This window comes from Taudactylus pleione, unplaced genomic scaffold, assembly GCF_031769625.1.
Source record: "Taudactylus pleione unplaced genomic scaffold, aTauple2 ptg000041l, whole genome shotgun sequence".
NCBI classification, from domain to species: domain Eukaryota; kingdom Metazoa; phylum Chordata; class Amphibia; order Anura; family Myobatrachidae; genus Taudactylus; species Taudactylus pleione.
The window spans coordinates 27,107,872-27,126,629 of record NW_028284443.1 but is presented as its reverse complement, the minus strand read 5'-3'; the positions used below and the strand labels follow the sequence as shown (position 1 = coordinate 27,126,629).

Here is an 18,758-nt window from a genome sequence, read left to right as displayed (position 1 = left end):
CAGAACATACAATGCTGTGTATCAGTATTTTTATTTTAGTAAAATTGCTATTAAAATATATCTAAAAGTGTCTGGATCCTTGCATTTTACCCAAGATAATTGGTAGGGTACTAGTTACCTCTTATTAGCATCTTTTATTGCAACCATGCCACTAGAGTTGTAGGGATTAAGTATTATATTTTACACAAGCCTAGCTATACGAGCTTGTAGCTACATACATACTACACTTTCAGAGTAAACAAACCGAATAACTAGATGGTTAAAGACATATTCAATAATGAAAATACATATTACATTTTGTTGTGTAGGGGGGCTAAGAGCATTAAGTACTTCAAACTCAATTTTCTCATTAGTGTGGCACTAATGCAGTGGGACCAGCATTATGTAAAGGCCAAACTGTGATGTAGATGGAGAAAAACTCTGGATACACGTAGTGACCACACATTGGGCTATAGCCAGACCTCTCTTCCTTGTGTGCTATTGCCCACTGAAAAATAGTGGTGGTCTTTTTGCATCATATAGACCAGCACAGAAACTTTCACCTAAAACTGCTATGGCCGACAATAAATATAATGAGATTGATAAAACCAGAGATTTAATAAAAGAAATGCATTGAAATTTTAATTTAAAAGACTCTGACTTTACAGTCAAATGATGGGAATTGTCTTGATTTTGCTGGCTGTCCAGTCAAAAGAGAGATGTTGAAAATTCTAGCCCATCCCTCGACCTGATACTTGGTACACTAAAGGTGCCCACACACATAGCGATATTTTACACGATCTGGCCGATTCCGACACATTGGAACGACAGATCGTGTAAAATATGGCCAAATCGTGAGTCCCCACTCACGATGCGCACCCCCGCTGGTCGTACATCGCATCTTCAGATCTGCCAATCTGGGATACAAATGCACTGGAAAAAGTCTGAATGCACGATAGATCGTTTAAAATTGGACACTGCAAACACCAAATCGTGTGCAGAGCTGCCGAGGAGAGTTTTCAAGGGAAATCATGCACGATGTCGGATCGTGAGCACATCGCTATGTGTGTGGGCACCTTAATACTTTGAGAAACATGTAATTACCTGTGAGGTTAAGGAATCGGCGCGATTCTGCCCAGTTTTTTTAAAGCGGCAATAATTTAAATGGCAAAACCAACCTGGTTTTGCCTTTTGTGTTATCGTCACTTTAAATTTTAGGCAGACTTGCCAGAATTGCGCCAATGTCTGCATATTGCAGGCTATTACATTGTATTCTCTTATCCCCCATATTGCCAGTTCTGTGGCATGATGGTTGGTTACTGAGACAAGAGAAATAGAGGCCTATAATAACTAATGGAGATCATCACCCCTTCACACCTTACTTAAACACTCCCCAATTTTCAGTGTTACTATGGGAGACCTGTTAAATTGTTTTCCGTAAAGATAAAGTTAGATTTGAAATGTATTCAACATACTGTTTAAAATGAATGAAACTACAACATACAAGGTTCAGCCTGCATGCAGTATGGCACATTACTCACATGTCTGAATATACCATGAGTATTTATCTTTCTCTTAGCTCTTTACACTACATTGTAAAAAATATGGCATATTTGGCTTGTTCCCTCTGCTACCATGATCCTCCAAAGTCACAACCGGGAGACGTTGAAATCGTTCTTTGAAGGGTTGATATTATAGCTGTAAGCTGATTGTCCAATCATGTTCCAGCCGATACCTTCGAATAGAACACTGCAATTTGAATGTTTATAGAGTTTTCCTTTAATTAGAACAAGTCAGAACAGTGTAGTCAGCCTGTTTAATCCACATTTATTAAAAAATGGCAGAGACCAGCAACAGATTGCATTCAGATGCACAACACAAATAAATAAGGTCTGCAAAGGAAAGGCAATTCTAGCGTTTACCTTTGTATATGTTTTTTCTCCTTGATATCAGGCTACTTGTAATTTAGGTTTGTGGTTCTTTAGCTCAGGTACTGTACACATTGTTGTTTCTACAATGAAAACTCAAATGCCAGTGACACAAACATGTTTTACAGTACATGTGGTGGTTAATGAGTGTTTGTATCTGCATCTAGGGTGTCTTCCAGTGACCTCAATGCATCTGACTTATGCTGAACGCAAAAAAGGTACACCACTCCCAAAAACAAGTCTGTAAGGTGACACAGGATAGCATTGGTTCAAAGGTCAACATCATTAACGTGTATTGTACTAGTGTTACAAACACTCATGTAATAGAGAAGAGCGTTTAGCAGATAAATAATTTGTCAAAGTCCAGTGTGCAAAATGACAGCCCCATGACAAGATGATTGATTTATGTGTAGGAGTGGAAGAGTAGCCTAATTATGTACTAATGATCAAGAAAACTACATAACCCAATATCAGTCTGTAAAACCTTATTAGTAAAGAGGTATGCAATAAAATATTTATTGCACCATAGCAAAACCAAAGTTGTTCTAACAACTATCATAACTATCAATAATTTGTAATTTTTCATCTGACAGCAAATTTTCCTGTTTTAATTTTCTTATAAGAGTTTCCAGTGATCTCAGGCGTAAGAGAGTTACATTTTCTTGCACTTCCAGAAGTGCTACTTTGGACTGGAGTTTAGCAATGGTTTCCAATAAATAATTCCTGTCAACATCAGGTTTGCAGTAAGAATGCTCATCAGTCTTTTCTGATTCATTGGAAAATAGGTTTTCTACATCAGGATTTTCATCATCAGTGAACTGATCATGCAAGATGACCTGACTTGTCAAAACAGGCTGTTTTTCTGAAATTCCATCTGGCACAATAATCGTTATAACAGGTTCTTCAGGCAAATCCATTTGTTCCATTGTTTGCTTAATTACAGTAAAAGCTACTGATTTGTCAGATGCTCCTGGATTGCTGCTGAAATGATCTGCATAAAATCTATGTAGATTCTCTGTGACAATGTCACCCTGCTCTGCTAATGGAACTTTAAAAGACATCTTGAAGTCTGATGATCTGTTAATACATATATTTTCCAGGGAAGACAGATGCAACTCAAAAGTCATAGTTTGGCAGGTTGGCATTTCAAGTTTGGCTTTGTTCGTCCAAAGAATAGCTATCTGCAATTTGGAAAAACAAATATAAGAAAATAATCATGAATATAAACGCAAAACCACAATCTCATACTCCAATATTCTAACTTATTTGCAAATTTCAATTTCTTTGGGTATTCAGCTGAATATTTATTTTACAGCCAAACTTGAAAAGTAATAAGTTGCTCCATACATAGTTTATAATGATCAAGATAACATTTTTTGAAAACAACAAAATGGAAAGTAGAGTAAAACATAACTTAACAAGTGTAATGGTCAATACACACTAGAAGATATGTCGCCGGATTGGCCAGTGTGTACGCAGGGCAGTTTTTCGTACCTGTTGCTCAATATGTCAATTTGATGAACGACAACATGCTTCTGGGTGCGGGTGGTGAATGACATATCATGCGGTAGTTCACCAGATCGTGCGTTGTAAAACTACCACGATATGTCATTCCTCGCATCAATCGTCAGCCGGCTACACACATCGTGTAATGTGTACCCGGCTTAAGAGAGCAAACTCCTGCACTTCTCTCAGATTGCCCAACTCTGGTGTAGAGACACAGCTTTTCCATATGGCGGACACAAGTCTCCCATCACACCTTAATGAAGGACCAATTAGGAGGGAGCTTGTGCTTACAAAAGTCTAACTGTTTCTTAAGATGGGTACACACCATACAATATATCGTCAGCTATATCGACACAAATGGATCAGACCAATAGTGTGTACACCAAATCTGTCGTTCCTGGCCGGCGTTCAAGGAATCGTCCCATTAGATTTGCTGCACGTCCAATGGGACGAATCAATAAACTGTTATATGCAGCATACAGTATAATGAAACATCCCGCTGTCGTACGGCGTATCGTGCAGTGTGTGCCATTACATCGCTGGTCTCACCGTTGTAAGGTGTGTACCCAGCTTTAGTCTGAAAACCGCACCACCATAGAGGTAATGCCAAGGGGCTCAAAAGGGGGGAGGAGTTATAGTGGGGAAATCTGAAGAAAAGATAGTGACAGAAAGAAGCAGAAGGGGACAAAATCTGGATGCCAGAAACAAAAAATAGAACATGGGTCATGTAGAGTAAGGAGCAAATTAGGAGTGACAAAGAACTTAGAAGAGAGTTTGAGTACACAGAGGGAGAGGAAAGAGAGTTTATAAATTAGAAAGTAAAGAGTCAGGCTGTAACATCGAGTAGCCAGCTAACAAAGAAAAGCGAGAAGACTGTCGGGAAGAAAGAAAAGTACAGAAAATGCCTGTAGGCTAATGCAATGGGACCGAAACTACATTGAATAAGTTAAATAAAAAAAAAAACACAGGACAGCAAGACAGAAGTTTAGAATTTACAGAGATTAGAGAAAAGAGGAAAGGAAGCAATAAAGCACAGAAACAAAAATACAGATAAGAGATTTACACACAGAGATAGTTTAGTCGCAGGACAAAGGGAAATGGTCACAGAGACATGTGAAAGGGAGGGCTAAATACAACATAGTAACTGAAGCTGGGTACACATTAAACGATTTGCAAATGATCAGATATCGTTAACGATTTTTCTTGAACTCCCCGTAACTCCTGGACTAACGATATAGTGCATACACACTGTGAAATTTACCATCGATCAAACGATATATTGTTCGCCGTTAACAAGTTCCAACTCATATCATTAACGATATATCGTTTGATGTCCCAAAGACCTGACGACCCTCTTTAAGATTTCATAAAAAATAATGGGCTGCATCAGTGAGATCCGTGCATGCATCTGTGTAAAAAGTGTAAAATGAAAAAAAAAATGACGTGCGTTCCCCCACTAAAAGCAGTTACTAAAGGTTACCTAGCGGTTCTCACCATTGAAGTCAATGGTGGGAACCGTTCATTGGCTGAGAAAGGCATTTCTTTATGTAAATCACCTCTCTCAGCCAATGAACGCTCAACACCGAGATGAAATGCCACGACTGAGCTGTCATTCGGGGAGTACCGTCCTCTAAGTTCTTGTGTCGGGACTTTTTTTTTTAAGAAGTCGTGGATGCCTACTTGGAAAAGACGACCTGTCCAGGGATTGAAGGTGAGTGTGTGTAATAAAACTTTTACTTTCATGGTGTGTGTCTTTATTTTAACATTACTTATGCAGATGAACTAGAGGTACCAGCGGGACCTTAATACCGGTCAGGTGTCATGCTGTGGCCGGGGGACCCGGTGAAAGGGTTCTCTTGGCTGTGGCATTACACCACCTGCTAGAAAGAGTCCGGTGCTGGTTATGGAAAATACAGGGGACCCCTACTCATTTTGTCCCGTCTCTCCAAAACCATGACCGGCTCACTGAGTCCAGTGCTGGTTGTGCTAAATGCAGGAGACCCCTACGTCTTTTGTCCCCTGTATTTTCACAACCAGGACTGGCTCTGAAAAGTCTGGGCATCATGACCAAGTGTACACGATCTGTCGTTCCGATGCTTCTGAATTGGACAAAACTTTCACGATATCATCTAGTGTGTAGGGGCCTTTAGAGTAAGAGAAATAAAAAGAAAATAATTTACCTATATAATAAAAAAATAAAAGAACTATCATATAGGAAATTATCACAATTAAGGTAATTAGGAAAAAAAATGAGTGTTATGGTAAAACTTACCTATGTTAATTCTCTTTCTTTGGAAGTCCATAGGATCCACAGGGAGCCTTTGGGGTGTAGGTGGTGGTTGAGGACCGGGCACCACACAGTTAAAGCTTTCAGCTCCCAGGATGCACTGGTCCAACCCCCTATATACCCTGCCCCCGAGCCAGAGGCACCTCAGTTTGTGACAAGCCAAAGGCCGGAGGAGGAGAAAAGAGAAGGAAGACTGGTACACACAAGAATCACACTCTCATGGAGGAGATGGGGAAACCGGTGACCAGAAACCTAGCCCATATGAAGCCAGGTGCGTCAGGGTGGGTGCCCTGTGGACCCTATGGACTTCGAAGAAAGAGTTAACAAAGGTAAGTTTTACCATAACTCTCATTTCTTCTTCAGGGTCCATAGGGCTCCACAGGGAGACCTTGGGGATGTCCCAAAGCAATAATTTAAGGGTGGGGATGCTCCTGAGCTGAGAGTAGAATCTGGCGTCCAAATCAAGCATCCTGAGAGGCAAATGTATCAAAGGTATAAAACCTCAGAAATCTATGGAAAGAGGACCACGTGGCCGCCTTACAAAGCTGTTCAGCTGAGGCACCATGGCGAGTTGCCCACAAAGGACCCACAGAGCGAGTAGAGTGAGCAGTAACAGTAGCCGGTACAGGAAGACCTGCCTGCGTGTAAGCCTGTGAGATAGTCATGCAAAGCCATCTAGCCAATGTCTGTTTGTTGGCTGGCCATCCCTTCTTGTGAAATCCATAGAACACAAATAAGGAGTCTGATCTCCGAAGGGAACTGCTACGGTCCACGTATATCCTGAGGGCACAGACCACATCCAAGGAGGGCTCACCTGTAGATAGGTATGGTGATTGAAAGGCCGGTACTACAATTTCCTCATTAATGTGGAAACTAGTAACTACTTTAGGAAGTAAACCAGGGCGAGTCCGAAGCACAGCCCTGTCCTGATGGAATATCAAAAATGGGGAGCGACAGGAGAGCTCCACTAAATCAGACACCCTTCTGAAGGACGCCATAGCCAGAAGAAAAAGAGTCTTCGTTGTGAGCCACTTGAGTTCCACAGAATCCAGGGGTTCAAACTGAGGACCCTGGAGGGCACGAAGCACTACTGTCAAATCCCAATGAGCCAATGGTGGGACAAATGGAGGATGTATGTGAAGGACAACCTGGAGGAAGGTGTGGAAATCCGGAAGTGGAGCAAGTCTACGCTGGAACCAAATGGATAGAGCAGAGACATGTACTTTCAGTGAGGCTAGGTGGAGTCCAAGGTCCAATCCAGCTTGAAAGAAGGCCAGGACTCTGGAAATCCTAAACACTTGGGGGTTGTAGCTTCTGGTACGACACCATTGGAAATATGTATGCCACACTCTGTGGCAGATCCGAGCAGAGGCTGGCTTACGTGCCCTGAGCATAGTTTGACTACAGGGCTAGAGAATCCTTTGGACCTCAGGAAGGATATCTCAAGAGCCATCCCGTCAAAGACAGACGACCCAGGCCCGGGTAAAGACAAGGACCCTAAAGACAACAGGTCCGTTCGTTGAGGCAGCAGGAATGGAGTGTCGATGGAGAGACTCCAAAGATCTGAGTACCATTGACGTTTGGGCCAAGCTGGAGCCACCAACAGAACAGTGCCTCCGTCTTGTTTGAACTTTCGAAGAACTCGAGGAAGAAGGGAGACTGGAGGGAATAGGTACGCAAACTGAAAAGTTGCCTCGGCATCTCTTGTTCTGGACCCGTACACTGGCAGCTTGTGATTGTGTCGGGAGGCCATGAGGTCTACCTCTGGGAGGCACCATCTGCTCACTAGGAGTTGAAAAACCTCTTGGCGAAGAGACCATTCCCTGGGATGCACGTCGTGACGGCTGAAAAAGTCTGCTTCCCAATTGAGAGTTCCCGGAATAAACACTGCAGAGATGGCCGGGAAGTGACGCTCAGCCCATGTCAGAATGCATGACACTTCTGTCATCACTGTCCAACTCCGAGTGCCTCCTTCATGGTTGATGTAAGCCACTGTTGTGGCACTGTCGGACTGTACCTGTACAGCTTTTCCGTGAACTACCGTATATACTCGAGTATAAGCCGACCCGAATATAAGCCGAGGTACCTACTTTTACCCCAAAAAACTGGGAAAACTTATTGAGTTGAGTATAAGCCTAGTGTGGGAAATGGCAGCAGCTGGTAGTGCCCCCAGTAGTAATTCCCCCTAGTTGTGCCCCCAGTAGTAATCCCTCCTGGTAGTGCCCCCAGTGGTAATCCCCCCTTTCAGTGCCTCCAGGAGTAATCCCCCCCCTGGTAGTACCCCCAGTGGTAATCCCCCCTTTTAGTGCCCCCTGTAGTAATCCCCCACTGGTAGTGCCCCTGTAGTAATACTCCCCTGGTAGTTCCCCCAGTGGTAATCCCCCCTTTTAGTGCCCCCTGTAGTAATCCCCCCCTGGTAGTTCCCCCTCCTCCGGCCGCTTTGCATGGGAGAGACGTCGTCATGACGACGTGTCTCCCATCACCCACTGTGGGAGCCGGAAGATGGCTCCCGCAGTGGGAGCAGCAGCAGCCAGAGAGTCTGACAGACTCTCAGCGGCTGCTGATTACAGCAAACACACAGCTGCCGGCTCCGGCGGCTGTGTGTTTGGCAGTGTGTAGCGCTGACCGAACTCCGTCCGGTCAGCGCTACACTTCACTCGAGTATAAGCCGAGGGGGTACTTTTTCAGCACATTTTTTGTGCTGAAAAACTCGGCTTATACTCGAGTATATACGGTATGTTCTGGGCCAGTATGAGAGCCCTGTAGACATCTCGAAGTTCCAATATGTTGATTGGCAGGGTTGATTCGACCGATGCCCAGCGACCCTGAAAGGAGTGTGGACCGGTTACTGTGCTCCGGCCCCAGAGACTGGCGTCCGTTGTTAGGAGTACCCAGTCCGGGATCCAAAAGGGGCGATCCTTGGTTAAATGAGCTGACTGTAGCCACCAAGGGGACAGATGTACCTCCGGAGAGAGTACCATTGTCTGAGCTTTGATCCAATGGGGTAACCCGTTCCACCGGGAGAGGCCTTTGCGAAGGCCTGGAGTGGAACTGAGCATACTCCACAATGTCAAAGGTGGACACAATGGATCCCAGAACCTGCATTACTGAGTGGATCGACACCCGGCGACTGTGGAGACCTCGGTGCACTCGTAGTTGAAGTGTGGAGATCTTGTTTGATGTCAGAAAGATTCTCTGATCCTGAGAATCCAGCAGGGCTCCCAAATGAATCATTCTCTGTGAGGGATTCATGGAGGACTTCTTCTAGTTGATTAACCATCCGTGCTAGTGAAGGAAAGCAATGGTTAGCCGCAGCTGGCAGTGAAGCACTTCTGGGGATCCTGCTAAGAGCAGGAGGTCGTCCAGATATGACAACAGTTGGACACCCTGAGGACTTGGACCCCGAGTTTGTTAAGGCAGATTGCTGGTACTGGAAGGATGCAGGCTTCAGAGGGGTATTATTCATGAGTGGCCCACTGGCAGGTGGTGATCCAGACAGAAGTATACCCGATAGGTATGCAAGGTACAGGCGACTGGTAACCGAATGGCTGGGGAGAAGCACAGACTGTTTGGATATCAGCAGAAGTACACCTAGGGGTGGTAGCCTGGAGTAGTACTGCTGACAGACAGAGGTCTGACGAGGGTGACTGGAGTCTGGAGCGAGCAGGGTCTGAGGATAACTGCTAGGAACAGCAAGCGAGCACAGAGAACTAGTACCCAGCTTGCACTGAGATAAACGTTACTGTCACGGGTGAAAGAGGACTTGGATCCAGAGTGGAACCAGGAGAGGTTTTCAGGGCAGATTGCTGGTACTGGAAGGATGCAGGTTTCAGAGGGGTATTATTCAAGAGTGGCCCACTGGCAGGTGGTGATCCAGACGGAAGTATACCTGATAGGTATGCAGGGTACAGGCGACTGGTAACCGGATGGCTGGGGAGAAGCACAGACTGTTCGGATATCAGCAGAAGTCCCCCTAGGGGTGGTAGCCTGGAGTAGCACTGCTGTCACACAGAGGTCTGGAGAGGGTGACTGGAGCCTGAAGCGAGCAGGGTCTGAGGATAACAGCTAGGAACAGGAAAAAGCAAGGGAGCACAGAGAACTAGTACCCAGCTTGCACTGGTATAAATGTTGCACTGGCAAAGAAAGGACTGCTCAGCAGCCCTTAAATACCAAAGGAGGTGCATGGTCGCTAGGATTCCTGATAATGCTCTGGCTGGATGGGCTGAAATGAGTCACCTGATGAAATCCAAGATGGCGGCACCCATGTCGAGCTGCAGCTGTCTAAACCTGACACCTGCATTCAGGACTCTGTGCCTGCGTGACCCTGAGGTATGCAGCGCTGACCTCCAGATGCCTGCGCCCCCGCCAGAGGGACTCCGCCACAGCGTCCGAACAGGTAAGGCTCGCTGGCCCCGGACACACAGCCCTGGTCGTGACAGTACCCCTCCTTTACGGATGACCTCCGGGCACCTATTGGGCTTTTCAGGATTTTCAGAATGGAACTTGCGAAGAAGACGGGGAGCATTGACGTCCTCTTCTTTTACCCAACACCTTTCTTCAGGACCGTACCCCCTCCAGTCCAACAAATATTGGAGTTGTCAATAGCAGTATCAGCAATCCAGGATTTGTTTAATCTCAAACTCCACTCCTCTCTCGGTATGGATCTTGGGAGATGGAGGCAGAGTTGGAAAAAAAATCGATTTAAAACTAATGGTTTGAGAAGAGAGATGTGGAAGGAGTTTGGAATTTTAAGATATGTAGGAAGTAGTAGTCTGTAGGCCACGGGATTGATCACCTCTGTAATAGTAAACGGGCCGATGAAGCGAGGAGCAAACTTCATAGAAGCCACTCGGAGTCGTAGGCTATGGGTGGAAAGCCATACCTGGTCCCCCACTTTCATACTAGGAACAAACCTCCTTTTCCTGTCAGCCCCTAATTTGTAACGATGGGATGTTTTCAGTAGAGAGGCATGAATCTGAGCCCTAATTCGGGAGAAATCTTGCAGAGAGGTGGATACAGCTGGAACATCGAAGGCTGGAAGACTTTGGAACTCAGGGATGATGACCATAAACCACGAGAAAAGGAGTCTGCCCGGAAGAATGATATGAGTAGTTGTGTGTACATGCTTAAGAATGTTTCTAGATCCTGATTCACTCTTTGTGCTCCCGTTGGTTTGGGGGTGATAGGGTGTGGAGAATTTCAACCTGACTTGTAGAGCAGAACATAAGGCTCTCCAAAATTATGCCATGAACTGAACTCCTCGGTCATAAGGGGTGATAAGCCCAAATTGCGTACAACTTTGCATAGCCAAATTTGCATACATTCATTTTATGTTTCTGCAATGCATAATCATTCAACATATGGCATTTGCATTGTGTACTTTCAACTTGCAAATTCGCAATCAGCCCCTATACGTCTCTAATTTGGCTTATATTTACTGCGACGACTAAGGGTCACTGTCACGGGTGAAAGAGGACTTTCCCGGAGTGGAAACAGGTTTTCAGGGCAGATTGCTGGTACTGGAAGGATGCAGGCTTCAGAGGGGTATTATTCATGAGTGGCCCACTGGCAGGTGGTGATCCAGATGGAAGTATACCCAATAGGTATGCAGGGTACAGGCGACTGGTAACCAGATGGCTGGAGAGAAGCACAGACTGTTTAGATATCAGCAGAAGTCCCCCTAGGGATGGTAGCCTAGAGTAGCACTGCTGTCACACAGAGATCTGACGAGGGTGACTGGAGTATGGAGCGAGCAGGGTCTGAGGATAACAGCAAGGGAGCAGAGAGAACTAGTACCAAGCTTGCACAGCCCTGGTCGTGACACCCAGAGAGGGAATTACGGCCTGCTGTGGTAATCCCATTGGGGAAATTACAGTTGGAACCGCTAGGCGGTCTGCAATACTAGCCAGTACCTGAGAAAAGGAAGCCCAAGGGGACTCTTGTGCAGGAGGTGGGGGGTCTGATAGGCCTGGTGGAGTATAACACTTAACACATATTGTATCAAATCCTCCTCATTTAAGCATGCAGCACATAATTAGCAGTCTTACTGGGTAGGGGCTTTTTACCTTGCAACATATTTTTAAAGGCTGTAGAGGTAGCCGCCAGACTTTGTACTGAGTTAGAGAGCATGTCTACCAAGGGAGGGGGCATAGGAGGTACCTGTATTGCTTGTACATGTTGTGGCAACCCCATAGGGGGAATTATAGCCGGGACTGCTAGGCGATCCGCAATAGCACCTGAGAAAAGGAAGCCTTAGGGGGCTCCTGAGCCGGGGCTGGGGGGTCTGATGGGCCTGGTAGGGTATAACTTAGCACATAGCCCATCCTGTATTAAAACCTAATATAAGCGTGCATCACATAGTTTGCATGAGAGCAGTATGGGTGCAGCTGCTTGCTTGCTACTCTTTCCTTTGCTAGACATAGCTGTAGAGTAATATAGCACACAATATGGTATGGGGTATAATGCAACCACTGGGTATGTAGGATACAAGTATGAATGCAATATACTGCCTGTCTTAGGCAAGCTGCAGGAGCACACAGCACAAATATGGCACTGTGCAGTAACCTACTGTATGTGACAACCCTCACCAATACATTTATTGTAGATATGTGCGGTACTGGGAAAAGCCCTTAATACACCTGTATGTTAGCGAGAAAGATATATACTGACAGTATAAAGAAATAGACAGACAGGCAGCGCCAGCATAAGTCACATACAATGCAGAAATACAATATTACTGCAAAATGGCACTAAAATCAAGTACACAGATTCTGTGGTCAGTGACTCAGCATCTGGTAGGCTATAGCACTACATAACCTGACTCTAGGGAGAAGTATGTAGGGGGACCGGACCTTGTTTCTCCCTGAGAGAGCTGTGGCTGAGCCTGGAGAAAATAAATAGTAAATAGAAAAAATACTTACTTGTCGGGATCTTCATTGTCGGGTTTCGCTGTCGGGATTTGAAACGCCGGCCATACTGTTTCCATAAGCAACATATATAGAGTTTTCACTAGAACCATGCACTGCAGCACTGCTTCTGGAGATAGCAGATGACTTCTACGTCTCACATCAGTTTAGACCACGCCCAACCGGTTTAATTGACGAAACCGGTTGGGCGTGGTCTAAACTGATGTGAGACGTTGAAGTCATCTGCTATCTCCAGAAGCAGAGCTGACCCAGAGGCTCCTATAGCAGTGGCGACTAAGAGATCTGCCAGCTGAGAAGAGCTGATTACTGGGCTATGTACAAAGTTCTTAACTTTGATGTATGTGAGCATTATTACAAGTAAAATTATACTTTTTATACCATTCTCACGAGTGCGCTATTCCTACTATCTGCATATATATTATATATATATATATATATATATATATATATATATATACACACACACACACACACACACACACACACAGTCGAATCACATTATTATAACCACCAGCTAATAGACAAAGTAACCACTGTGTGCAGCACGGACAGCAGTTAAACGGGCTGGGAGTGACTCAATAAGGTGCTGATAGGTTGGCACAGGTAACTGGAGACATGCTGACTGCAGTGCATCCCACAGCTGCTGGAGGGTGCATGGTGGAGTATCCATAGAGCGAACGTTAAAAGTGGTCAATTGGGTTCAAGTCCAGGGAATTAGGGGGCCAGGGAAGAACTTGGAAGTCTTGGTCGAGCTCGTCCAACCACTGTCGGACATTTCTAGCCGTGTGACATGTCACATTGTCTTGCTGGAAGATCCCATCTGCCTCAGGGAAGACAATCAGCATGTATGGGTGTACATGCTCTGCAAGGATGGATTCATAACCAAATCGGTTGAGGGTGCCTTCCACATGGATGAGTGGGCCCAGAGAATGCCATGAAAACATTCCCCAGACCAGCTTATATTTTTCCAGCAATAGTTGCTGGGTGTTTGTTCTCCGACGTTTCTCGCCTGACACGCCAACGTCCATCCATTTGATGAAGCAGAAAACGTGACACATTGGAGAAGGCAACCCTTCGCCAATCAGCAAAGGTCCAATTCTGATACAGGTATGAAAATTGAAGCCTTTTCCGCTGATGTATCGTCGTTAGCATAGGTGCAGTGACCATCGGTTTGCTTCGGAGCCCCATACTCACCAGAGTTCGCTGAACTATCGTTTTAGACACACGTCGGGTGGCCCCCAGGTTCATTTTGATGGTGAGCTGCTCCACTGTAGCGTGTCAGTCGGTCCTCACACACATTCGTAGCAGACGTTCACCCCTCACATCTATGGCACGTGGTGCTCTACAGTTTCCACGTGGTTATTCGCAATGGTGCCATTTGTCCAGTCACGATACACCTTCACCACAGCAGCCCACGAACAGTTCACAAACTGCGCTGTTTCAGAAATACTGCCACCCTTGGCCCGAAAGCCAATAATCATCCCTTTTTGCAACTCGGATAAATAGCCCCTTTTACCCAGCAATGAGTAATATGTGTGCAGACGGCCTATCGCACACCTTATATACCCACCAAGCCAGCGTATGGCACGTGACGTCGAATCGGTTCAAATACCGTCGCTGGAAGGCGAATTGTGAGAATCCTGACAGGCGCAGCTAAGGACCCTAACCCTCCCCTCCCCCCCTACCATCCCTTAGTGGTGCTTAACCCTAACCCCCCCTTCCCGCACCCTAAACCTAACCCTCCCATGAGGGTGTCTAACCCTAACTTCCCCCAAGTGGTGCCTAACCCCCCCTCCCTTCAGCCTAATCCTAACCCTCCCCTGGGGGTGCCTAATCCCAACCCTCCCCTGGGGGTGCCTAATCCCAACCCCTCCATCCCTGGCTACCTGCTCATACTTACAGTGGTCTGGACGTTTGGGATGCCGACGCCGGTACCCTGACGTCCTTCGGGGTATCGACATCGGCATTATGGCGTCGTTATTTCGACTGCCGGCACCCCATCCGCTGGCATATAGACTACATCCCCATGATGTACTTCATGGGCTACGCGTTGCCGACGTCAAATGTAGGAGGTAGTCATAATAATGTGACTTGACTGTGTGTGTGTGTTTGTGACTCTACAGTCAAATTCATTCCATAGCATGAAGAGGATAAATTACACTTACTACGTGCCCACTCACCCCCATAATGACACCGGCAACTATGTGGGCACCCATATTTGAAGGAGGGGAGTCCGCTCTTTCAAATTGTGCGGCCCACTAGTAGATATTGTCTGGTGATCACAGATGGGGGATCTAAAGCCCATATCGCCCCATCTTGTGTCAAATAAAAAAAGTTGTCCCTCATTTAAAGGCTACCATATGGTCCCTACACATAAGAAACATTTATATTGAGACAGTGAAAAAAAATAAAAAAAATTTAATTTGCATTTCAAATGTAGATTTTTGTTGTCAAACTTACATAGATATAATCTGCTTTTTCTATTTTGGAAAAGTGGATTATTGGCGAAACAAGAACCAAAGTATTTATTTGCGCTGCTCATAACATAGAAAAAAAAAAAAATCACCTTTGCTTTTAGTTCCCTTAAAATTTCAATAAAAAATTACCTCAGCACAAGGGTGTGAAACCCAACAGCAAAGGAGTTAACATATTATAAAGTGAATGTAAAAGAGTCATTTGTTTAACCATGGAAACAGTGGTTTATTCCACTTCTATGGAACCTTTATTAATTGTTTCAATAATTTTGATCAGTACCTCCTGAGTGTGAATGGGAACAACAAACTGATGTTTATGGATGATAAGTCACTAAAAACTGCAGGGGAATCCTGATGAAAAAGTTGTAAACAGCAATCCACACAGTGGAAATTAAAAGCTGCTGTACTGATGAAAACAGTCCCAATTACTCCCTAAATGGCAGGGGCGTATTAAGAGAGGAGGGGGCACGTGTGCAGTTTCCGTCCGGGGTCCCCTCCTCTTTTTCCGGCAGCGCACTGAGCGTAGTAGTAGACACTAATCAGTGCCCAGAGTCTACTACGCATTTGCAGGTCACTGGGGAAGTGGCGGGGCAGCCATTTTCCCTGCAATTTCCCTACTGCTCATGCGCAAAACAACGGGAAATTGGCCGCAGCGGCCAGTTTCAAGGTGATTTGTACAGCGCTGATACCGCTGACGTGGTAAAGGAAAGTATTAAAAATATGGGTGCAGGATGTGCGGTGTGGGCCCCGTGGACCCAGGGGCCCTGCACTAATTATAGATACGCCCCTGCTAAATGGGGAGATATAGTGATCTCTGGACTTTCAGAAAGCCTCTCTTCTGCTTCCATCGATATCGCAATGCTGTTAAATATCACCACTTCCTATTCTCTGAACTACCAACTCTTATTCTAGGGGATTTCAATATCCCCGTTGACAGAACTACCGCCACCTTTAAACTCCTTACACTTACTGTATCCTGTGGTATCTCCCCAGGGGTTATCATGTTCCACCCATTGGGATGGACTCTCATCTCTCATATCCAGTTTCTGAGACTCTGCCTTTCTGCTTTTATTACAACTTCCCTTCCTCCTCCATACACAAAAAAATCGGGATGCAGTTAGCAGACCCGCGAACGGGATGCCGCCGGTCTAAATCCTGACGGTACAAGCCTGACACGGGACTTAAGATAGGCGTAGTAATACCGATGCCTATCTTAATCCCAACGACGGAATCTAGACAGACGCCATCCTGAATGAGGTAAGCAGTGGCATCTTAGCTGTTAGCCGTGAGGGGGGGGAGTTATGGTGTTAGGTTTAGGCAGCATAGCGGGGTTAGGTTTTGGGAGGGGGGGGTTAGGTACCTCTAGAGGGGGGGGTTAGGGTAAGGCACCACTGAGGGGTGGGGTTAGGCACTATGAGGGGAGATTTAGGAACTGACAGGGAGTGTTAGGGTGCGGGGTGGGGAGGGTTAGGTTACAAGAAGGGAGGGTTAGGGTGAGAAGGGGGGAGGGATAGTATACTTACTCGACCATCGGGATGCCGCTGTCGGTATTTTGACAGGAGGTATCCCGAAAGCCAGTATTACATACCCATTCCAAAAAAATCTCCACCTCACTTCAAACACCCCACTCTTATTTCTACATTGTCCTGCTCTAATGCTATTGTCTCATTGCACAATACAAAACTCACCACGGCCCAAGACGAGACAGCTCCAGCCACCACACATCGTTTAGACAATCCAAACCTCAATGATGGCACTTCACACATGCCCTAGCACAGCCTGTGTAAAAATGTACACAATCTTGCTACAACACCAACTTCCTACATTACAAATATATCCTCACATATTATATGTCTATCTTTCTTGGCAGGTAATCCTACTATAGATCCCTACTTCCCACCTCTCTGCCCACCCCCTCTTCCTTTTACCATCACCAGCTCCTCCACTTCATATATGTATGACCTTGTCAGGACACAATCCAACTCTGCGTTCTGGTTCAGATCTACACCTCTCCTCCTCTTGTAATCACCTCTTTCTTTATCCGACAAGGCTTGTTCCAGGTTGTTCCGGTCTTATGGAACTCACTATCTCACCTGAACGGACTATTCCTCCATTCTTCAATCTTCATGCTGTCAAAACCCAGCTCTTCAGTTTGGTCTACCTTACCCCCACTTCATACTACTCCATTTGAATGTACTACCTCCTCCAATCCCATGTGGACTTTAGGTCCCCCTGCTCCTATTGTCTCAACATGGAATGGGTATGATATACCGCCGGCCGCCTAACCCTAATCCCCCCTCTAAGTGCCTAACCCTAACCACCCCCTTCCCCGCTGCCTAAACCTAAGTCCCCCGGGGGGTGCCTAACCCTAAGTCCCCCCCAGGGGTGCCTAACCCTCCCTCTCTCCCCCTAGCCTAACCCTCCCGGGGGGGGGGGGTGCCTAACCCCAAGTCCCCCTCGGGAGCCCTAAACCTAACCCTCCCCCCCCGCGGCTGTCCGCTCGCGGCGCCCGGCATCACTACGATCGTGATGCCGGGCGCCGGTCTCCCGGCGTCGGAGAAATGCGGGCGTCTACATCTAGACGCCCGGCATTTCACCCATGCCGGGATAAGACAGTCGGGAAGCTGGCTGCCGGTATTTAGGCAGTCGGCTTCCCGATTGCTTCCCCTCAACATTACCCTCTCCTCAGACTCCTGAGTAGGACCTTCTCTATCCTTAGTCTCACATATGTACTTGCTTCATCAACCTAGTCTGTATTTGTACTGTTTTTATGTGACATTGCATTTTGCTTGATTTTTTTACTTAGACTATTTATTGCTGCCGTTTTGTGGCTCCTTACAGATAAACACTAATGACATGGCATTAATGATCTATTCAACTATCTTAATAAAAGAGCCACAAAGTGTCATATTTCTTAAATTTCAAATGTTCTTTTAGATCCACTGGAAGCAAAGTTGAAAGATAACAACACTCACTGGTGGGGCACATTTTAGAAGGTATATCCGTTATTAAAAACATAACTCTAATGATAGTAGTAAACACAAATTTTGCCATGATAATATAAAAATCATAAAATGGTCTTGTGTAAACACTCAAGATATGCTTAAACATTGACATTGGCACTGTGTTGAAGAGAATGGTAGTCATTATCACAATAGTTGTAACCATAAAAGGATTGCTATGAATCCTTTGATATATACATAAGCTGTAAATATCTACAATAGGTTACTGGTGTGACCCTTTTGATGGTTACAACTATTGTGATAATGACTACCATTCTCTTCAAGACAGTGCCAAATTCAATAATTAGGCATATCTTGAATGTTGGAATTGATACTAATATGTAAATCCTGGATAAAAGTATATTATGTGTCAACACTAGGTTTGGTAGTAACCTACCTGATGAAGTTCACCTTGATGTGGTAGCTGGACATATAAATTGTTAGGAGCCAATCCAATTAGGTGCGAGTTGGCTTGTGCGAGCAGTTCTCATGGGAACTCGCACTGCAAATTACAGTTGCAATCCAATTCCAAACACATTTTTTTTCAGAGGAAAATCGAGATTTTTGTGCGCACAACCCTGAGGGTGTAAAAAGTTAGGAAAATTTTTATTTTAAGGTAAAAATGTCAGACACAGGGCCTGATTCGATGTTCACGT

The 18,758-nt window shown here is 45.5% G+C and overlaps 1 protein-coding gene across 1 annotated transcript in view; it reads right to left on the bottom strand.

Annotated features, from left to right (window-relative positions):
* Window positions 1–669: 669 nt before the first annotated feature.
* The window catches only part of THAP5 (THAP domain containing 5), a 30,682-nt gene continuing 12,593 nt past the window's right edge, over window positions 670–18,758 (bottom strand). Inside the window, exons 3-4 of the mRNA XM_088457745.1 lie at window positions 18,500–18,680; window positions 670–3,088 (exon numbers count right to left, since the gene is read on the bottom strand). Of these exons, the coding sequence (XP_088313871.1) occupies window positions 2,453–3,052 (600 nt within the window). The 5' untranslated portion in view covers window positions 3,053–3,088; window positions 18,500–18,680 and the 3' untranslated portion in view covers window positions 670–2,452. The remainder of the gene's footprint in view (window positions 3,089–18,499; window positions 18,681–18,758) is intronic.